The sequence below is a fragment of the Tripterygium wilfordii genome, chromosome 9 (genome assembly GCF_013401445.1).
Source record: "Tripterygium wilfordii isolate XIE 37 chromosome 9, ASM1340144v1, whole genome shotgun sequence".
NCBI classification, from domain to species: domain Eukaryota; kingdom Viridiplantae; phylum Streptophyta; class Magnoliopsida; order Celastrales; family Celastraceae; genus Tripterygium; species Tripterygium wilfordii.
In genome coordinates this window covers 10,660,187-10,683,131 of record NC_052240.1, presented here as the reverse complement: position 1 = coordinate 10,683,131, position 22,945 = coordinate 10,660,187, and the positions used below count along the sequence as shown (strand labels likewise).

The 22,945-nt window shown below is 36.8% G+C and overlaps 3 protein-coding genes across 10 annotated transcripts; 2 read left to right on the top strand and 1 right to left on the bottom strand.

Annotated features, from left to right (window-relative positions):
- Nucleotides 1-3,210: 3,210 nt before the first annotated feature.
- On the top strand, nucleotides 3,211-5,180 carry LOC120006631 (TATA box-binding protein-associated factor RNA polymerase I subunit B-like). 2 transcript variants are annotated; one of them, XR_005470056.1, is made up of 3 exons: nucleotides 3,211-3,880; nucleotides 4,112-4,793; nucleotides 4,915-5,180. XR_005470056.1 is itself a non-coding variant. In XM_038856746.1 (2 exons), exons 1-2 carry the CDS (start codon nucleotides 3,703-3,705, stop codon nucleotides 4,465-4,467), a joined length of 534 nt encoding a protein of 177 aa, XP_038712674.1. In that variant the 5' UTR covers nucleotides 3,211-3,702; the 3' UTR covers nucleotides 4,468-5,180. The 2 variants fall into 2 exon arrangements, 1 of the variants encoding a protein (XP_038712674.1); XM_038856746.1 differs by having other exon boundaries at nucleotides 4,112-5,180.
- Nucleotides 5,181-8,692: 3,512 nt separating this feature from the next.
- Nucleotides 8,693-16,891, bottom strand: LOC120006136 (replication factor A 51 kDa subunit-like). Of its 7 annotated transcripts, none has more exons than XM_038856045.1 (13): nucleotides 16,668-16,890; nucleotides 15,873-15,968; nucleotides 14,375-14,654; nucleotides 13,665-13,777; nucleotides 11,958-12,118; nucleotides 11,109-11,382; nucleotides 10,936-11,032; nucleotides 10,599-10,729; nucleotides 10,381-10,462; nucleotides 10,162-10,291; nucleotides 9,903-10,060; nucleotides 9,248-9,799; nucleotides 8,693-9,004 (listed from the first exon to the last, which is right to left on the bottom strand). In XM_038856045.1, the coding sequence occupies exons 5-13, from the start codon at nucleotides 12,099-12,101 to the stop codon at nucleotides 8,902-8,904; spliced, it is 1,671 nt and encodes a 556-aa protein (XP_038711973.1). In that variant the 5' UTR covers nucleotides 12,102-12,118; nucleotides 13,665-13,777; nucleotides 14,375-14,654; nucleotides 15,873-15,968; nucleotides 16,668-16,890; the 3' UTR covers nucleotides 8,693-8,901. The 7 variants fall into 7 exon arrangements, with proteins under 7 accessions (XP_038711973.1, XP_038711974.1, XP_038711977.1 ...); XM_038856046.1 differs by having other exon boundaries at nucleotides 14,433-14,654; XM_038856049.1 differs by having other exon boundaries at nucleotides 9,388-9,799; nucleotides 13,665-14,654; nucleotides 16,668-16,891.
- A 128-nt stretch (nucleotides 16,892-17,019) lies between these two features.
- On the top strand, nucleotides 17,020-21,769 carry LOC120006137 (probable uridine nucleosidase 2). The gene is made up of 9 exons (XM_038856051.1): nucleotides 17,020-17,154; nucleotides 17,466-17,581; nucleotides 17,711-17,770; nucleotides 18,552-18,737; nucleotides 18,820-18,924; nucleotides 19,098-19,194; nucleotides 20,743-20,850; nucleotides 20,931-21,066; nucleotides 21,386-21,769. The coding sequence occupies exons 1-9, from the start codon at nucleotides 17,106-17,108 to the stop codon at nucleotides 21,492-21,494; spliced, it is 966 nt and encodes a 321-aa protein (XP_038711979.1). The 5' UTR covers nucleotides 17,020-17,105; the 3' UTR covers nucleotides 21,495-21,769.
- The last annotated feature ends 1,176 nt before the right edge of the window (nucleotides 21,770-22,945 follow it).

The following is a 22,945-nucleotide window of genomic DNA, read 5'->3' as shown; positions in this document are numbered from 1 at the left end:
TAAATCTATTGGGCTCTCATGGGCTATCAAACTGATGGGTTACATGTCCTTTTTTTATTTTTTTAGACAAAAATATCATTCTTTTTTCGTCTAATTTCTTTTCCTACCTATGCTGACATCATCTAATGACATCGTTGTTTTTTACTTTTCTTTTCTTAAATGAAAATTTAAAACATTTTATCTCTCAAAATACATGTTAGATTTCAAAAAAAAAAAAACATATTCGGAATTAACATGTAAGACTCTTTCCAACAAGATTCATTGTTAATGTTTTATCGAGTCATTCTTAATTACATTATTAGCTTGAAAATAATGTAATTAGATTGTTTTTCATTATTGGACTCTAGTTACATTGGTTTTGAGTTGCACATACTTATTATGTTATTTCCTATTATCACACACAATTCTTAATTACATTGTTTTTGCGTAACACAGATTGTATTTACATTATTTTTAATTCACACAAACTGTTATTAGTTATTACATTGTTTTTGAAAATAATATAATAACAATCTTTAAGGCGTTATTAGCACCAACAAATAACTGATATTTTGAGTCCACTAAAACAATGGCATTGCTGTAATTTAGTGGGTAAGGCTATGACTCTTTTGTAAGCACCAAAACAGGGAGAGGGAGAAAAAAAGATGGTCGTTTTTGGACTGTAAAACAAAGACGCTCTCTCACACCATGATTTTCTAGAAATTGATGAAAGTAAATGTAGAAGTTGGTGGCATAGAAGTTTGATTTTTTGATGCAAGTTAAATTCTTCTCAAGTATGAGAGAAAAAATTGTAAGCATTAGCTTCCATGGTTTTGCCGGATCTGAGGTCGTATGTGAACCAGTGGGAGTGGAAGAGACGGCTACAGTCACTCGCTGAGAGTCAGGTTGAGCTCTTCGAGATCTTTGTGTGGAGGAGGAAGGAACGGAGAGACACTTGGAAACGCGCTGATGAGCTCTTCCATCGACGATGCTCTCCGGCGTGGTTGAAGCAGGTGTTCGACGCCGACAGTTCAATTGGCGACGGTGGCAATGTTGGAGGTGGGGATGAGCTGTTTGGATCCGACGGAAGAAGAATTTGCTCATTTTGCTAGACGGGTGTTTGAGCCTAGATTTATACTTAATCTATTAAAAAAAGGGTAATAGCATTTTTGGGTACTGAATAATATTTTTGTTAAAAAAAATTGGAAGTAAAAAAAATATTTTTTTATTCATGTCATGTAGGCATGATGAAGACAAAGCTTCTCGTATATTTCAAGAAGGATAATCTAGCATGCGAAGACTGTATATTTCAAGGAGGATAATCCAGCATGCGAAAGCTACTTAGTTAAGGACTTTATATGGCAGTTGCTATTTTAATTAGTGTTTGCTTTCAATTAACTTAGCTTGGTAGTCAAGGAATAGTTTTTTATTTGGAATAGTTTTCTATTTGGTTTTGAAGTAATAGTTTAAGTAGGATTTATTTTGTCTTTCTATGGCTATATAGGCCAAGAGAACATTAGGAAGTTATTCATTCAATTAATCAAAAAAACCAAGAATTTATTCTCAAAAACTCCTTATTCTTTACTTCGATTTAGACCAAGTTCTATCATTGATGCATTCATTGAGAGGTTCCTTTGATGGGTTCTGAAAAGGATTGAATCGAGGCTCTCGAGGCCAATCTTCAGACAACAAACACCAGTGTCTAGGAGATTCAGTAGCAGTTAGCTCAACTCCGGGAGTTGATTATGCAAGGATTCGAGAAGAAATTTGACGAACTCGAAGTAGTTCGCAAACCTCCTGTTCGTCGACATCATAGTAGCGACTCTAGATCCACAACTGGGTCCGAGGAAGACTCGTCAACTGAAGAAGAGGTCACGTTGACCGTGAAGCCTACTGACAAGATTTTGGCTGCGACCAAACCAAGGATAAATTTTCCATCGTTTTCAAGAGATGATCCAGTGACATGGCTAAATGGAGCCAAACAATTCTTTAAATTTCATGAGATAAAGAAAGCCGTCATGGTGAATTACGCAACCTTCTTCTTAGAAGGGGAGGCTGATACGAATGTCCGATATTGCTTAGATAGGGGACTTGTGATCTATTTATAAGGAGGGCAAATGCCTTCTTTAATCAGCCAACAAGTTTTCTAGGTAGTGACCTATTGGGCTTGTTGGTTACAACCAGCCCATATGTGGGTAGTGGTTGGGCTTGTGTGGTTGGTTAAGAAATATATGGCCTACTGGGTGTGTATATAGGCGCACACCTAGCCTGGTTCTTATCAATGGTATCGGAGCCGTTCAGTCTCTGCACATGTGGGTGTTTGGATCTCCCTTCGTCCAAGTATGGGACTGGACTGGGCCGCCACGGAAAGGGCTACCAATGGATCTGGTGGTATGGGTAAGGACCCCATCCCAGTGAAAGACCCCCACTGAGTGTAGCCGACGTGGGCGTCGGCTCAGTAAAGCGGGGGTATTGATACGAATGTCCCACATTGCTTAGATAGGGGACTTGTGATCTATTTATAAGGAGGGCAAATGCCTTATTTAATCAGCCAACAAGTTTTCTAGGTAGTGGCCTATTGGGCTTGTTGGTTACAACCAGCCCATATGTGGATAGTGGTTGGTTAAGGAATGTATGAGCCTACTGCGTGTGTGTATAGGCGTACGCCTGGCTTGGTACTTATCGGAGGCTAACTTGTGGTGGCAGTGGATTGAACGAATCTACCCTAAAGACAAGAGGGACATTAGATGGAAGGATTTTGAACAAGAGGTGCTTACCAGATTCGGGCCAATTGGTTATATAGATCATGATGCGGCGTTATCTCGAGTCAAACAAATGGGTGAACTACTAGAATTTCTGAAGGAGTTTGGGAAATTATCTAACCAGGTTCATGGTTGGCTTGAGAAGGCCCTAGTTGGAACTCTGATTAGTGGGTTGAAACTAGAGTTATCACGTGAAGTTACGGCCCTTAGGCCTCGAACTGTAAGGAAAGCTATTGAATATGCTCGCTTAGAGGACGACTATCTAGCTGATATGAAACAAAGTGGAGAAAACGAGCAACTACGAGCTTCCATACCTTCCCTGGAGTCACAAAGCCTGCAACCTAATAGTGTAACCCCAAAATCTCTTCCACCCGGAGTTAAAAGAATTTCATGGGATGAGATGCAGAAACCCATGGAAAGGGGGTTGTGTTTTGATTGTAACGATAACTTTACGTCAGGACATTACCCGAAGTGTTTATAATCGAGGCTCGTGAATCAACCTTTACCTTTGAGGACAAGGGTAGTCTTGAAGGGAATGGAAATGATGAAGACCAAGCTTCTCATATATTTCAAGGAGAATAATCCAGTATGCGAAGACTACTTAGTTAAGGACTCTATATGGTAGTTACTATTTTAATTAGTGTTTGCTTTCTATTAGCTTAGCTTGGTAGCCAATGAATAGTTTTCTATTTGGTTTTGACTTAATATTTTAAGTAGGATTTGTTTTGTCTTTTTATGGCTATATAGGCCGAGAGAACATTAGATTGTTATTCATTCAATTAAACAAAAAAACCGAGAATTTATCCATAAAAACTCCGTATTCTTTACTTTGGTTTAGACCAAGTTCTATCAAGACATGACGACTCACCTCGACACCTAGATTGGAATGGGGTGCTGGGAAACATTTTGCTGGGACACTTATCATTTTCCCTACTATAATGTGTTGAGGGCAAAGTAGGTGATGGGCTTGGAGAAGATGATTCAGTTACAATGTGAGGCTTTGGTAGTCAAGTTCAAAGTGAGTCCTTTGATTTGTGGGGTTGCTAGCACTATTTGGTTGTGGTTCATAGCTAATACAGAGGTTTTCAATGATGGGTCGGCTGATACGATCATTCAGGACTCTGAGTCTCAAAAATCAGGTGCCATTTTACATTGAATGTATTTTCTATATTTGTTGTTATTATAGGTGACTAAGAATGAAAATTTGCCACCTTTGAATTCTTTACTAAGGTTTCCTTCTTGATTCTTTTGTGATGAATGCTTCCAAGGTTGTTAGTGATTCTGATATAATATTTTACTCCATGTCGTATGGATTCATCGAAATGTATCAACTTCAGAGTCATGTCTTTCTTTTTTATCCTTGACTGTAGGTGAACCTGAAAAGCCTCCTTCCAATTTCAAGCACAGAGCAGAACATCATAATATATATGGACAGCAAGCAGTAATAGTTTCGTTTAAGAATCTGAGGAGAAGGAAGCCACTGTCATGTTCTTTAGCTATATATTTTCTGGCTTGTCGAAACTTCCTTTTTTGGCTACTTATATGGACATTGAAAAACAAAAAAGAATTTGCTCTGTCTTCATGGACCTGTCTGATAAGTTCGCGTGTTATGTTCATGCCTCCTCAATCCGTCTCTGCACAGAAGTTGGAATCTTTTGCTGCATCCATTGCTCAAGCCATAGGCTTGCACTTACCTTCAGTTAACTTCCTCGGAATAGCTTCGTGATATATGCAGCAATTATCTCTTCCTTTGGAGAAGATTGATTCTTCCTCATGCATGCCACATATATGAGTGGTCAAATCGCCAAGTTATGGTTATCAGCAAGTAAGTCGAGGCAGGAACTCTCATATGTGTATTGTCGATACTTATTGTTGCAATACAAAATCTTTATAATATACATTGTTTTGGAGGATGGGAAGGGAGTTTGTCTGGTCTCCAAAAAAGGGACAACACTAAAAAGGTTGAAGATGGGTTGCATATTAAAATCTGTGAAAGAGTTAGACTGGATGCTTCAGAGTTCCTGTGCAAACTTGAAGCAAGATATGGATATGGTGAGGTTTTTTTGGATTTTGCTTTTAGTTGAGGTTAACAGTGACATTTTGAATCCTGAATGATTGTATTTTATAGTATTGTCTCTCCATTTTTACTGAAAAATCTACCCTGTGTTGGCAGATTTTTCAAAGGACTCAAATATTTCTCCAATTCTGTGAGAACAATGTATTTCTTGGATGCAACCTCTCATTTGACAATCACCAAGTGCAGAAGTTAATAAAACAGTTTTCTGATTTCTATCAGAATATGAAGGTACTTAAACTGCATGAATAATGAATGATGTTGTTATCATTCATAGCAGCTGTTTGTGCCGCATCAAACCTAGTTCTGTTGAAGCCTCCAATTTGTATTGACTTGATGCTTTTAGGCTTCTACTGCTTCGTAAAAATTTTTAGTGGCCATTGCTTTAATCGTTCTTTGGAAGCTGTAAATGTGAAGGGTTTTTTTTTTTTTTAAAAAAAAAAAAATCCTTTTCTGGATTTGCAACAATGTGACATAGACCTTATAGCCAATCATCTCCAGTCCGTGATTCAGAACAGTTTAGTAAATTACTGGTCGTTGGAAGAAACATACGAGGGGAAGATAAAACAATATTATTCAACAAAATAGCATTTTAAGCCTAGTTTGTTGTGACTGCGCTTTGTTTACACTAATGTCTGCCATGCTTGGCAATTCTTTAAAATACTAATATCTCTTTGGTGCAATTATTTTTCTCTCCATATATTTGTATCATGTCTGTGAATGGTAGATGTTGCAGATGGACCTCTTTCTTATGTTGGACGATTGAGGACATAAAGATTTTTTTTATCAACGTACGAGAGAGTTTGGAAGATGGGTTGAGTTTTGCATGGTTTTGGTATTCTATTATATATATTCCGCCAAGGAGTAACGTGTGTTTTGGTATTCGGTTATATTTCACCAAGGAGTAACGTTAAGCTACTTGATCACCTTCACTATGTTAGGAAAAGGATGAAGGTGCCTTAACATATGCTGCCCAGGTAGATTACTACATCTTCCTTCATGCTGGTGCTGAGGTTGCCCAGGTTGACATTCGTATTATGCATTTTGAAGTATCCATTCGTGAGATAAGACTCGCATGGTTGGAGAAGATGATTGACAGCTGCTTGCATGTGTCACCTCCTAATGTTAGTCGTAAACTTCCATTGTAGCATTGATTGCTTGGTGGGCCATTGTTGCTTTTGCTCCCATTCCAGAGGAGACTATGTCTTGGGAATTTTCTTATGCCATCCTTGAATAAATTATTGTTGCTTTTTCTGATTTTTGAAGAAAAGTTACTCTTTCGGTTACATATATCGTGAATTCAATAGTTTTCTTTTTATTTACCCTTTTTTTTGGCTTTCCGTTTGATAGAAGATAAAAGGTTTAATATGCATTCATACTGAACTTACTGTTCTTTGATGTTGAAGAGCATTGACAGATCAATTTTGAATTCACATAGTTGGATTCTCTGCTTATATGTTCTCCCTGCTGTATAACTCCTGGATTCTTTGAGATTATTGAGTCAATAGCATCATAACTCTAATGAGACACATCATGTAAACTTTATGGCTACTTTTACAATCTGGGTTGTTCTCAAAACACAAAAGCCTTGCCATATCAAGAAACACAACACACTTTGCTTGAAAGGAATATCAGTCTTCCAATTGTTATTTGAGAAATGCTCCATGCCTGATATTTCATTTCGATTGTTCAAACTCCGGTCATGTTGCATGGTTTCTCGTACTGGGGAGTGAATCTTCTTCTCAATAATGACCTTGTTTACTCTGAAACTTCTGGGGGAAATCACAGATCTAAAATTTGCTTGGTGGTTTTTTCAGTGTAGACGTTTGCGTTATGAACCTGTTTGCAAATGCTACTACTCCCTGCTGTATAACCCCTGGATTCTTTTAGATTATTGAGTCAATAATAACATCATAACTCTAATGAGACACATCATTTAACTTTATAGTTACTTTTACAATCTGGGTTGTTCTCAAAACACAAAAGCCTTGCCATATCAAGAAACACAACACACTTTCATGGAGTCTGAATGTTATTACAGTCTTGAACACTACAACTAATGAAGAAAAAAAAGGAGGGAAAAGACATGGAAAGCAAGCAGAAGCAATGAATAGAAGCAGCTGTATTTAATTTTTAATGTCTAGTAACCAGTTACACAAGATAAAATTCTATGGCTTCTGCTTCTCACAACTTGTTTCTGAGCAGCCATCTCTTTGCCTTCAATCCCGGATGAAGAATTCCCAACTGAGAAATCTCCAACAGAGTTGTATCGTCGATGATGACCATTAATTCTCTCTGTATTGAATCCAGCAGTTATGATATTCTGATCAGTTGAAGCGCCTGTGGACATATATGCCCCAGTTTCACCATTGATGTAGAAGTCTGCTATGCTGAAGCTATGAGATGCACCAGATGAGAGACACTCATATTGCTTTCGAGTCCTGTTCTTCCCAACAGCCTTGAAAATGGTTGGGATCAAACCCTCCATTCTTGAACTTATGCCTTCTGCCTTCTTTTGCCCCCTTATATCTTCCTTATGAAGAAAATGAACCTTTGTGAGACCTTTGACTTGTTGGGTGGTTGGTGTATGATCGTGATGTATACTTCCCTAGACTTTTTCTTCCATTAGAGGACCGGAATAGTCTAAGATTCCTTTTTCTGAGACCTGACTTTGTAGGTAAATAATTAAAACAAGTTGGTCATAGTAGCCAGGCATATTACAATGAATCATGCATTGGTGAATAAAAAGGCAGCAAATCAAAATAAAATATTTAATGCAGATTAGAACTTCTTTTTTTTAATACAGGGGAAGAGGATGGGGAGGCTCGAACTCGAGACCTCTATGAGATATCACCTACATGAGTTCCATATGAGTTGCTCGTGATTCGGTTTTAATCGATCGATTTATATAAAAATTAAAAACTGACCAAAAGTTCAGTATTAACTAAGTAAAAAACTGATCAATCCGTTTTTATGAAACATTAATATTAGAACCGCCAAAAGAGTCTGCTTTTAAATTTGAAAAAAAAAATTAACGATGAGAATTTTTTTATGCCATCCTAGAAAAAATTATGGTTGCTTTTCTGAGAAAAGCTCCATGCCTTGTGTTTCATCTTGATTGTTTCAACTCCGATCATGTTGTGTAAATAATCACCTTGTTTACTCTAAAACCTTTGGGAAAAATCATACAGATCTAAAATTTGCTTGGTGGTTTTTTCAATGTAACGTTTGCATTATGAAGCGGTATGCAAATGATACTACTCCCTGTTGTGTGTGCACAACTCCTTGATTCTTTTGAGGTTACTAGCAATAAAATCGCTCTTTGATGCGGGTTATTGCTCTATTAATAATGTTACAGCATTACAGCTTCCCCCTTCATATGTTATAGCATGAAGAGAATTATCGAATTGAAAATTTGTCACCCAGCAAAAAGTAATCACCGAAATCCAGTAAGAAACATATCAATCTTTCCACACAAGGATTGCAGAAGTTACAAACCCATCGACAAAACTAAAGAATATGCAAGTGATTAGAAATTAATTTGTCAAGTGTACTTCAATATATTGTTTTGATAGCACAAAGCAAATTACAAAAGGAACTGAAATAACAATTTGGAAAAGTGGTAAACTAATCTTGAGAAGGTCAAAAGAGATTGCATAATCGAATTTGCAAAAAAAAAACACAAGCGAGCAACATTAGGTGAAGCAAGCAAAGCATGGGAAAGTAAAAATAAAGTGAAAGCAAGAAATGGGGAAAAAAAAAAAAAAAAACTACACACCTTAATAATTGGAGAGAGTAAGATAGATTGACTGTTGGTTCTCAACAAAGTAATCAGAAAAGATGTGGAACAACAAAACTAAATAAATGGAATAAAGGGGAAAGATTCTAAATAACATTGCATTTATATATTTTTCAAAATATTATAACAACCATGAAATGATTTTTTTTAGGCTACAGATATGTTTATACAAAAGCAAGCAGCATTTTAGCATAACCAAGAGAAAGTGATTATTTTTATACAAAATGAGTTAATAGACATAGGATAGTTCTACTTATGTTGCTGGACTCTTGATTGACTTATGCTTTCTAATAGAAATACTCCTGCTCTTTACCTTTTTCAATGTTGGAAACATTAATTTTTCTTTGTTTTTTGATATGATGTGGTGGCTCCTCCATGCTTATTGTTCCCCTGTGTATATCAAAAAATATTGTGTGTCAGTTATGTCTTAACATCATTAAATATTAAAGATATAAATTGAAGGATTGACCACATGCTGATTTCAGACTTATCAAATTGTAGAGAGATAAAATCAATATAAATCAATTTATATATAAGCTTAAACATGAAACTAGTAGCAAAAAAAAGACAAATGATATGCAAATAATCTCATTTTGGCGATATTTTTTCTGGTTGAAAGAAGATATTTGATACCTTTTCTTCTGTTTGATGTTTTGCATAAGTGAAGTAGATGTAGGTTGATCATTAGAATTGGAAGCATCAGAATGTTCTAACTTTATATGACGAGTACGTCTCTTCCAAACAATTGACTTTGATTTCTGAGGTGTATGTACCTTCGTATCTGATTCTGATTGAGTGGATTGCTTGTTGTCATGAATGTTAAAATCTGTGAATTCTTGAGACAAAATTTCTTCAGACTTTTTCTCTTCAACGACTTGTTTTTCCATTTGAGGAGTTTCAAGTTGTCCCTCTGATTTCACTTCAGCGTGTTTGACATCATCAAAGATTTTTAAGACTTTGAAACATATGGATTTCATCTTCTTGTTGTTGAGGTTGATCGAGACTTGGAAGATATGGTAAACTGGAAAGACGTCAATAATCATTTGTGGTAGGACATATCGATTTGAATCTTTCATTGATATAATAGTGGTTGTTGAGATTCCAACCATCTGCTCTGCTTGTCTTCCAAATATAGTAAACAGTGCATGCCCAGTTCCATCCTCAACAGTGGCATTGAGTTTATAGCTAATTAAAAGAAATAACAATGCTTATCAATAAAAGTATGCCAAACAATAACTTCAGTTTGCATGACATAATCTATAATTTCAAAATTTTGTATGTGACTTACCATGGAATTGGTTCTTGATTGATGACACCACATTGTGAGCATTCGTTCAAATCTTTCCATGGTTTGGTTGCACGATTACATATAGGACATGAAGCATACCACCATCCATCAACTACATCTATGCTTTTGATTTTAGCTTTGCATGTGAATTTCTGGTGCTGCAAGAGTTTTGAAGCATTTTAGCCACTAATCAAAGTTGTTGCATGCATTGTAAGAATAAAAGAATAAAAGCATCATTTCAAAAAGCCTAAACACTTACGGCATCGCGATGCATGTCTAGTAGCAATAGTTCAGCTATTGTCTTCTTGTTTCTCATAGTCTCCTCATCAGGATTTGTGAACTTGACTTGACGTCTTGGCATAATTTGGAGAGCTCTTGGTTGGATTATTCTGGAATGTAATTTTATTGATAAAAATGACATAGTGAATTTATTTGTTATATGAATTTAACATGTGTAACAACAAAGATATAAACATACCTTCTTTTAAGTTGGTCAACCTCTGGAATTTGTAAATCAAGGTATATCTTTGAGGCTGATGTACTACTTAAAATAGTTTTTCCTTATTTGAAAACAAAGCAAAGCATATAGTTACATTTAGAAAACAACTATTGTGTTTTTCACTAAATTCTTTGGATTTGTTTATAGCAAAATAAAGCTATGATATCAATTGTTTTTTTTCTTGATATAAACATTACCTGCATATGTAGTAACCATCATGCCTGCGCAGATTATGATGACTGATTTTTTCTTACTTTCTTCAAGCACCTTTTGCTCATCAAATTTCATGGCTAATTCTCCCCAGAGTGTAACTGATATAGAATTCAACCTTAAAGAAAGTATTGAAAAAGTGTTTAAGACGCTCACTTTAATAATGTCAATTCAAGTAGAAATCTACCTTTTTAAGTCGCAATTAAGTTAAAAAAAATGTTTCATGCTATTGAAAATGAATGTATAATGCACATGATTTTTTCCTAGAAGAGTGTTGTTTTCTATTGTAAAGACAAGTATTTATTGAATTGTTGTTATACTTACACTTCATCTTCAAAATATAACTTCTTCAGTTTCACCATCTTTTGGTTACTGTATCTCTCTTCCAAATTTCCAGCTTTGACTAGTACACCTATCATATCTGCAAAGAAATTGGACATTGGTTAAATATGATTTTCATTAGGTTAAGAACTACATTGTTTAATTTTGATTAATACCTGTTAGGATAACTTTGTTTTGAATTCTGGATTCCATCTCAGTGTGATTGATGAAATGAAATTTGTCTAGAGGGAACATATTACTTGCATCTACAGTCTTTTCGATCCTTGTTTTCTTGTCAAATTTTAGCATGTATTCATTTGGGCAAGGTCGATAGCTATTTCTAATTGAAAAGACCAAGAAATTACTAAAATAGTAGATATCCCCTTCATCAAGCAGAGCCCTGAAGTAGTCAGCATCCTCCGGTGTCATCGTTGCAAGTATGTTGTCACCCTAAAAAGAAAACCAATTTCAAGTAATATGCTTTCATTTACCATGCTACACCATAATAAGTGTATCAAGTGGCACCCTTGACGATGAATAAACCAACCTAATACCAATCGAAAAACATAAAGTGTAAGAATGTCTACTTAAGAAAGAGCCATTATCAGTAAAGTAGACGACAATTAATTAAATTTTTTTAACCCAATAAAATATTAACATTATTTAAGAGTAGACCCATTCACTTCCAGAGTTCTTATAGAAACTCGAAAATTAGGTAGAAATATGGTATTACATATATAAACGAGCCATGAGCGGTGAATATTAGTTGTTTGTTAACATAATCCTCATATGTAAAAGATTTATGGTATTACATTCTCCCTAAATATAGGTGATAATTTCTATAAACATCATTTTACATTCAAAATAAAAATTGATCATTTAATCCGTTTAAGAATTGAAGTTTTGGGAAATCCTTCTCAATCTTTATGATTATGCATGATATTATACTATTATGAAATGATAAGAGAAATCATGAAATGTTTTGGTGTGGCATGGTTAGACATTATTGAAGAGAGAGTTGTTACCTTTTCGTCAACGATGTATGCATCAACACTCATAAGTAGATTATTTTCGTTATGATTTATTGAATCCCATAATCTTGCGACCCTTGCTTTTATCTTCCACTCACGATTGGAAAAGCTGAGTTGAGAGATGAAGTTGTAATCCATATCACTTCAGTTTTAATCTGCAAAAAATTAGAACGATTAAAATTCTTAAATTCAAATCAGAAATTGTGGAAAAACAAATGACATATGATTAATGTGTCACAAATAATCAATAACATTTTCAACACAATAGAATTGGCAAAAAGGGCCAAAGCTTAAGTCGACAAAGCAACCTCAAAAATGACCATGAAACAAATATGTAACAAGAAACCAAAACTTAGTCATAAAAGCATTAGCTAGCAAGAACGTCTTAACAGCTGAACAAGTTCCCATCAGAAATAGATCTTCTAGACCTGGTGTCTTAGCGAATCAAGCAGTTGTTGCCTGTTGGGCTGCAAGTCTCTTCCTTGCCTCTTCAATAATAGACAATTTAATACCCTTGCCCTTGGGAAGAGACACCCATGGCTTTGTACCCTTGCCAATGGTGAAAACATTACCAAGACGAGTACCAATACTAACTTGTTCTTTCACTGCAAGAGATAATTGACTACTGTATTTTACTGGGAAAAAAAATTCTACGGCATACTCAAAACAATTTCAAACCTTCAAAACATCAAGAGCCTTACATATATTCAAGGAAGAATTGATGACGAATTGAACAGCGACATCATTTTTGTACAAAACATTATAAGGAGCCTAAACTAGCAATTTGGCGTTGACAGGGAACTCGACAGTCGTGAAGTCGCACTATCTGAACAATTTTGCAAGGACTCCTCATATTCATTCATTCGCTCAAGGAAAAAAATACAAGCAGGCCCCACACAAACAATCACAGAAGCGAGAGTGTAGTTATAGCAACTCGCCTGCAAAGACATAGAAATGCCTTACATTTTATAGTATTACATAGACATAGATAGACTACATAGATGGATTGAATCAATACCATCATAAATCTAATGAGACACATGATGTAAACTGTATGGCTAGTTTTGCTATTGAAGTCCCTCCCCATCACTGACAGATCTTTAAAGATGTAGAAATTTGAAAAACAAGAAAGGAAAAAAAATCAAGTATTTGAAACCCAACTGGTGATTTCACTTTAATTACCCTTTCGTGGTAATTTCACTTTAATAATCTAATCAGTACCTTTTTGGCTGAAACCCAACTGGTGAAGTTAACAAGAAATAAAAAATGGAGGCTCTGTAATATCACAAGGACAGGAAACATGGCAACAAGACCATGGAGAAGAACATGTGTTAGTAGGCATACTGGCTCAAAGATCCATCAATCCGTGAACATTCAAGTGGACATAGATGAGATGTTGCTTAGTTGTTAGTTACAATCATGCTCATGCGATGGCCTAATTCTATTACAAATTCAAATCAAAGTTCAAAGGAAAAAAGACAAAAGGAGTTTCTAAACTTCCTGATTCAAATAAATTTACAATCTGGGTTGTTCTAAAAACACAAAAGCCTTGCCATATCAAGAACCATACCACACTTTCATGGAGTCTGAACATTATTGCAGGCTTAATGAAGAAAAAAAAAAAAGGAGAGGGAAAAGACATGGAAAGCAAACAGAGGCAATAAATAGAAGCAGCTATATTTAATTTTAACGTCTAGTTACCAGTTATTGTTGCAAGATCAGGGACACCAGTTCCAACTACTGGATCAACCTCGAACAAACAAATCTCTAATTGATGGTAAAAGACCCACTTGAACCAGCATTTCCACTAAACCCTGAACCAAAGAAAAGGTAGAGATTGACAGATAAAAGACCCACTTATACCAGAATCTTCCACTTTTCAGACCTTTTTTTTTTCTTTCTGTCTGATACAATCAGTACAAAATAGATTATTACAACAAGAGAATAAAGGCTGGAAGCCTTCTAGAAGCCAACATACTTGGCACTCTAGCAACCAACCACATAAAAAGAACATAAAAATTGTTGGAATTATGACTCAGCACCAAAATTAGGCCTCCCCTGTGGTTTTGTGATGGAAGAGGAGGAGAGAGAGTTATGCACAAATCGATTTCTATTTTTTATCTCTCTTACCAATTTCTCTTTTACACGACAATAATATATAAACACACATACACATACCCAATTATAATCTCTTCTAGTTAGCACAGTTCTAGACACAGGAAGAACACTCTGGAAGAGTGTAGACCGTGTACAAATACACGTGGACACAGTTTGGTGCTGAGTCATAATTCTTCCAAAAATATTACATAGCAAGTCCCCAAACAACTAATGCTTAAGTCAAGTCAACTAAAGATAAAACAAGCATGCACTTATAATAAAACACTTGGCAGATAAATGTGTTCTAGGCAAACCTCACTGCAAGTCAACAGTTACATAAGAGAAAATTCTATGGCTTCTGCTTCTCACAACTTGTTTCTGAGCAGCCATCTTTTCATCTTCAATCCCCTGATGAAGAATGCCCAACTGAGAAATCTCCAACATAGTTATATCGTCGATGATGACCATTAATTCTCTCTGCATTGAATCCAGCAGTTCTGATCCACCATTGATGTAGAAGTCTGCCGTGTTGAATCTATGAGCTGCACTAGATGAAAGGCACTCGTATTGCTTTCTGAGCTCTGCGCTTCCTGACTGCCCTGAAAAATGTTGAGATCAGACCCTCCATTCTTGAACTTAAGCTTTTTGCCTTCTTTTTTCCCTTATATCTTGCTTATGAAGAAAATGAACAAATGAGAGACTTTTTGGCTTGTTGGTTTTTGGGGGTGTATTACACTCATGTGACTTTTTTCTTCCACTAGATGACTGATAGGGTCGTGCCCATACACACTCAGCACCCAAGGCCCAACCGACACCCACCCATATGGGCCGGCTGTACCCAAGGCCTCCTAGCCCATACTAGAAAACCTTGGGTACTAAGGGAGGCCCATACCTCCCCCCTATAAACAACACCTTAGCTCCCACATCTTTCGATGTGGGACAATCCTATCAATACCCTCCCCTTCAAGACCAACGCCCACGTTGGTCGTGCACCATGGCCGAACACTCCGGCAGGCGCACCCACGTTGGTCGTGCCCATACACACTCAGCACCCAAGGCCCAACCGACACCCACCCATATGGACCGGCTGTACCCAAGGCCTCCTAGCCCATACTAGAAAACCTTGGGTACTGAGGGAGGCCCATACCTCCCCCTATAAACAACACCTTAGCTCCCACATCTTTCGATGTGGGACAATCCTATCAATACCCTCCCCTTCAAGACCAACGCCCACGTTGGTCGTGCACCATGGCCGAACACTCCGGCAGGCGCACCCCCGTTGGTCGAGCACCATGGCTGGCCACTCCACAGGCGCGGCCCCAAGTTGAAGGCACAACAGGATCATGCTCCGATACCATTGATAGGGTCGTGCCCATACACACTCAGCACCCAAGGCCCAACCGACACCCACCCATATGGGCCGGCTGTACCCAAGGCCTCCTAGCCCATACTAGAAAACCTTGGGTGCTAAGGGAGACCCATACCTCCCCCTATACACAACACCTTAGCTCCCACATCTTTCGATGTGGGACAATCCTATCAATGACTGGAAAAAGTCCAAGATGTCATTTTGATACTTGACTTTTCAGGTAAATAATTCAATCAAGTTCATAGTAGCCAGGCATATTACAATGAATCGTGCATTGGTGAATAAAAATGCCGGCAAATCAAAATAAAATATTGATGCACATAAGAACTAACATATAAAAAAGATTATATCAATGATAATAAACATCGTGAAAATGGCATGATGCAGCACTCAAGGGAGAAGTGATTAATTACAGATTAAACAAAATTAAAATAAAAACTTACGTCAAAGAACCATTTCTTCTTCGACATTCTTTCATTTGTTTTTCTAATCTGGAATGACAATCCTGCCATGTTGTTGTGACTTGGCCAAGCTTGGGACTGCAAAATAAATAAAACAAGTCATAATATGCCCTCAATTTCCTTGTTTTATCTAATCTTCTTGAAGGTTTCTATCAAGTGACAGCATCAAAATCTGCAACAAGAAGTTTAATAAAAACAGAAGCCATCAGAGAGAAAAAAAAAAAAATTTCCAAATCCCAGATCATTATTTCCAATGGTGAGTATCCCTCTTCCCTCCTCTTATCTGTGATTCCAGATTCCAGACAGTACCATAACAAGCACATTGAAATCATTGATGATCCACATTGTAGCTCTGGAGATACCTAAGCCTGAACAAGAGGTGGTGTTGCGGCTTCCACTAGTGTTTTTGTATGATTTCTAATAATCATCTAAAATAACCTTAAACCCTGTTGAAACCTTACACGATGGGGTCAGAATTGCATCACCATTATAGCATGTTTCACCACTTACTACCATCAACTCTTCAGAACCAGCATGCCCTTTTTTATTTACAATACTGCCACTGGCTCTGATACTGAACCATTCATTGACCCCTGACAAATTTTAGAACTGGGTTTCCTCCCCGAAAGTTCATTCAAAACAGATTTCTTAAAAACGGTGCGTTTTAACGAACTCTCCTTCGCTGGTCTCGCCTTCTAGACAATAGGGACAGATTTCGAGGGTTTGTTATTATCAAAAGGTACTCTGTTTTAAGATGAAGAATGGGAGAGAAAGAACCTGAGACATCCCCTGGGAGCGCAGGACAGAGAAAAGAACCGTTGCTGTTTTTACTACTGTTATGGGTGTGCTCTGATTCTTCTTCCCTGCTTCACTTTCACCGGCGCTTTCGCCGGCACCTTGTCATAGAGCACTTGTTGTGGGATTTTGCTGATGATTGAATCATGGATTGAGGGTGATGTGCGGAGGGAAAACCATCTCTGATCTCCCGGTTCCAGCAACAGTAGTGGAAAAAGTATCTCTCTAACCATTGCTCATATTTTATTTTCTTTATTTCTTGGCCCAAGATTCACTATGGCCCATGTTGTACTCATTCTTGTGGGCCTATCGGCCTTTTCTTCCTCCCAAAAAGTCGCAAAGTATAGCCTGCAGTTTATTTCAACTGGCAGTAGCGCGGTCATCTTTTCCAGGAATTTTCTGACCCACATCACCAAGGACATGGCGGCAGAGCCTAAGAAGATCATCATAGACACCGACCCTGGTATTGGTATGCTCCACTTCTTCCCACCCTGATATAAATATGTTTTCGTACAAGATCTGGAATTTCAGGCTCTGGTTTCTAAAAACTCAATTTCAGTTAACTTGTTATTCCGTTTGCTTGCTGAGAAAATTTATTAAAAATAATAAGACGGATGCCAAATTACTGAGGTTTTCCTCTAATTGGACTTGATAGCTTTAGTGGGTCGCCATCAAGTTCATGTTTTTGTCCTTCCTTCCCCATCTTCATGAGTGATTACTGTTATTGGAGGAATAAGAGTTTTTAAGTGTTATTTCGATGAGTTGATTTGATGGTTGCAGACGATGCCATGGCAATTTTCGTAGCATTAAGATCGCCTGAAGTGGAGGTGATTGGTCTTACTACCATATTTGGAAATGTTTATACTACATTGGCCACCAGAAATGCATTGCACTTGGTAGAGTCCCTTTTTCTCTCTCAATTGGATTTTGATCATTGAATAAATAATACCTCGTCATTTTGTAATAAAAACTTTCTTAGCCAAATTATGGTGTTTCTTTGCATCCTCTGTGTGTGCGCGCCATAGTTGGAAGTTGCAGGAAGGACTGGTGTCCCGGTGGCCGAGGGATCCCATGTTACAATCACTGTAAGTATTCGGTTTTTATGTTTGGAATCATTCATTTTGTAGTTACGGGTCTTTATTTTTGTTGTTTCGTTTTAGTTTCAATATTTTTCAACTGGCTTTTACTTGTCCTGCCACCCTCACTCTCCTTCATCCTCAACTGTTTTTGTCTTGCAATCCACAACGAAAAATTTTTTTCCTTTTTTAGGTGAATCTGAAAACAAATCTGAAATCCAAGGAGGTTTGTCCATGGCTTCCATAGTTTTCATCAGATACTAGTGTGAGTTTTGTGTTCATTTTCAGCTAGGAGAGTCTAGAATACAATCTCTATTACTGATTTATTAGGTTGCAGTAGCGCAAGTCAATTTCATTAACATTCTTGTCGTCATCGTCATCATCCGAGCCTTGACCCCAAAATTTTGGGATTGACAATATAAGTCTATGAGAAAATCAATGGGAATCCACTACATGTATTCGGTTGTATTTCCATCTAGGATTTTGCTTTCTTCAACTCCTATTGAATCTAAATCCTTTCTTATTACTTCAAGCCATGTCTTTTGAGGTCTTTCTTTTGTTTCCTACTCTTTCTTGTAGAAAGAGTGTACAAAGAGTAGGAGGATATCATATATTAATATTGTTTTTCAATCTCCCAGTTCTCACTATTCTTTTTCTGCTCTATATTTAATCAAAGTTGTGTGGCATTAACATTGTTCCCAGTGTATTACTCATGCTCAAGCATTTGCTGATTTCTGCTGGATTTTTATGGCTCATCCTTTCAATACATTATTTTTCTTTTCTTGTAAAGAACGGAACAAAAATTCGTGTTGCTGATTTTGTCCATGGCGCTGACGGACTTGGCAACCAAAAATTTCCTCCCCCAAAAGGAAAGGCAATTGCACAGTCAGCAGCTGCTTTTCTTGTCGAGCAGGCTAACCGTTATCCTGGGAAAGTTACTGTCGTAGCATTGGGCCCACTCACAAATATTGCACTGGTAAGATTATTGTTCATTTTGTATCATTTATCATTATGAGTTGAGTTCATAATATTTCTTAATGTATCATATGTTTGTACAGGCTATACAACAAGATCCTGCATTTGTAAGAAACATTGGGCAGATTGTTATTCTTGGTGGTGCCTTTTCCTTAAATGGAAATGTGAATCCAGCAGCAGAGGCCAATGTAGGATCCTCAAACTTTTGTTTTGAAATGTGGCTTGCCTAACATTTTCAACGTAGAAATTCAAAATGAACGTAGTTATCAGCTGTAACCTTTTCTTAAATACGTTTTGATCTCTCTCACACAGACACATACACATGCACGTTCTGTTTCTAACCCCTTATGTTGGTTTCCAGATTTTCGGTGATCCGGATGCTGCAGATATTGTATTTACGAGTGGAGCAGATATCTTGGCCATAGGGATTAATGTTACTCATCAGATTATTTTGACAGGTATTTGTGACTTTTGTAATCTTAGTCATGATATGGCATGACATGTATATGCGTATCTGCACTTTCTCAGTGCCTTGTAATTTATATCCTTAGGAAGTCGACAATATGTTTCTTTTTCTGCATTTTCTTTCAACTCAGTAACGCATCTTTTATAATCCTATGTATCTTCCAACTGCAAGAAATAGGAGCTCTTCTACATTTCTTAAAATTCTACATTTGTCTTATTTGTTGCTCTGTTATAATTTCTCAGGAACTCATTGTCAATTTCAATTGCTGAACCCTGCCACTAAATTTTGCCTTAATAAAATGTGAACAACACCCGTGCATAAGGTTTTCGCAATGGGCGGGGTCAGCATGCAAAATGTACATAAAGTTTACCCCCATATAATATGTGGAGAGGCTATTTCCTGGAATTGAACCTAGGACTTCTAGGTTGCACCCAGGGGTGGATCTATGTTTAGCCTAGGGTGGGCTCAAGCCCACCCTGACATTTTTTAAAAAAAATACCATATATACTGCTAAATAACCAAATTTCAAATTATATCCACTTATTTAAATTTTTCTAATAGTTTTACAATAGGTATGGTTAATTACTAAATAATAATTATTGATTGATATGCACTCATACTCATACAAGTGAATAAATATTGATTGCTACACACTCATACATGATGATAGATGATTTCAACTCAATGAAAAATTATTTAGCATAGCTTAAATGATTATTTATTCCGGTCACTTTTTAGTATGTAGATTTTGATGTCTAATTTAAGTACTAATATAGATATTTACTTAATTTAAAGATTATATAGATATTTACTTATTTTCGATCATTTTTCATTAAATGCCCTAAAAAATTTTCAGGGGCGCTGCCCCCGAACCCCCATCAACCTTCAGCTCCCCTCATAAATTTCTACATGCACTACTAACCAAGCCCCCCCCCCCCCCTCAATCCATTTCCTAGATCCGCCTCTGGTTGCACACCTGCAACTCTACCATTGGACCACATGTTTGCCTGTAATTTTTGCCTTAATACAACTGAAATTGTCCAAAAGTATAAACTTTCTTGCATTACTGTTAAAGTAAAATGTGAACCCTTGGCCTAGTGGTAAGGATGCTTCATTGGAACCTAGAGAACATATAGGTTCAAATCCTGGAAATAGCTTCCTCATCAAATTGCAGGGGGAGTCTGCATTTTACCACTTGTAGAGTGCTTTGTCGCTGTCGTCCATGAGCCGTGGTGTATTCGTGTTACCTGCATTTTACCGCTTTGTTTCTGTCGTTCATGAGCCTCGGTGCATTTGTGTTACTTGCAAATTTTGTGGTATTCACTTTTTTGTATTCTTGGGGTTGTTAACAATACTTAATATGACCTGGAAGCTGCACCGCCAAAGAACTTTGAATGTGCTTTTTCAGTTGGCCATTCTCTATGACCACATGGCAGGGGCAGTATTCAGTTAATTAAAACTTATTTGATGACTGAAAACATATGCAAACCATTTTTTCCTTCTCTCTTAGAATTTTTTTGACCTGTTTGGGACATTCCAGATGCAGACCATGACAAGTTGACACAATCAAATGGAAAATTTGCTCAATACTTGTGCAAAATCTTGGATGTTTACTTCAAGTATCATCATGACGCTTACGGCATCAAAGGTTCGCTTTCTAGAAGTGGTTAATTTTCCCGGAGTGTTGGTTCATATTAATTACAAATGTTACTTTCAACTTTGATGTAGGTGTCTACCTTCATGACCCCGCAACTATTCTTGCGGCCATAAATCCTTTCCTTTTCACTTACACAGAAGGGGTTGTTAGAGTCCAGATCAGTGGCATCACTAGGGGGCTTACAGTATTGTATAACAAACAAAAGAAGTAAGACTGTCCATTTCAATCATCAGCTTGAAAATATTAGTGAAAAAGGATGACCTCTCTTTATGAAAATTGGTCTCATTGAATTGAATCATTGGAGTCATGAACACTTTTTGCGTTAGTGTTAACAAAATAAAACTATGCCTTGCATTGCATGTTCTGCAATCAACTTTGCTTATCATTTTAAATACATATGCATCTGGTTGTAGTTTTAGTCTCAGAATTCCTTCTTTTCTTAGGAAAAAAAGAAGAAATGCACCATATGCACACAACTTTATTCTGCTTCATGTCATCATCTTTGCTTACATATCCAACTCACCAGGTTTGCCGAAGTTACGGAGTGGACTGATAAGCCAACGGTAAAGGTGGCAGTCACTGTTGATGCACCTGCTGTTGTCAAATTGATTATGGACCGGCTTCTGGACTCATGAAGATTTCAGGATTATGACAGATCTTGCTGATGGAATTTGCTTCAATTCTGCTGACTTGTCGTTTTCTGAAAAATGAAAATAAAAAATACATGTAAAACAAGCATACAATTCTTTTTTTTTTTCATTTCAAAATTTTAAAATACATACATGTTGTTGTGTTTTATTTCTTTTATATGGGATCATGTTCCAAAATAATTAAGGAAGCCACTGAAATGTCAAACATTATTTAAGGATATTTTTCTTCTATTTCAAGTTTGCCTATATGGTTGCTTTAAGGTTGCCTCTATTAGTCTATTTCTTTCAACTTGGTCCTATTTAGGTTTGTTTCTACTAAAACTTAGCTTGCATAAGTGAAGGTGTCTGAAGTGTCAACCGCAAACCGAATGTCTTAGAACCACTCACCATGAATACAAAATACAGAAAATTAGTACAAAACTATGGAGTTATAGAGACATTAGTGTAATTCTTAGAATCGCAAGAATAAACTCTCGAAACTCTAAATCCCTAAAGAACAATTTACCAAGAAATTGATTATTGTTCTTCCTCTTCTATCGGTATAAGCATCAGACATTATTGAACATCCCTGCTTCACCCATTATTCCTTATGACTCGTCATTAACTCTTTTGTATAAGTCACCTATTTTTTTGAAATGGAACTCTCAACTCATAATAGTTAAGAGGTTTCAAATTTGGCTCATACCTCCCGATAGTTTCAATCATTTTCTTGAAACTATCTAGCTGGGCTATATTGAAGAGTAACCCCGCTTGGTAAAAAAAACGAGTTATATGTTGAATAGTTCGGCCTCGTAACTCTTTGTCACATGCCTCTTTGATATTGGGTTGCCTCATACTCATTTTGACCCCTTTTCCTTCTTGTCTCATAAACATCATCCCAATTTTAGTCTTTGCAGCCACTCCTTTTTGTCTTTTTTCATAACTTTGTTGACTTTCAACTCTCCCTCTTTTGTCTTTACCACTCACTTCGACAGCTTTCACTTTATCCTGCTCATCATCTCCAAAATCAAAATCATCAAGGTCTTGAACCGACTCAAAAGCAGCGCCTTTGCCATTTTCTTCGTGTTCACATAATTCTCTATCTCTTGTCTAACATCTGGAGGACATTTCTTGCAAGCTTCAACATTTCTTGACTTCCCAATAAGGTGTTCCTTTTGTTGATAAATGTCTCATCTAGATGTTTTTGAGCAAAAATGACAAGTCACCGTGGTAACATCTTTAGGATTAGGACAGAAGTTGTATTTCCAATCCGGATCCTTTCGATTGGAGTTAGAGGTTGAGTTCGATGATCCTAAACCCTCTAATGTCCCCTTGATCACCATTCTGTCCAAAATTAAATAATCAAATATCAATTATAGCTTCAATAAAAAAAAAACTGCAGCACTGTAAAATAATCAACAAAAACTACAGCATATAAAAATATAATTAACATATAC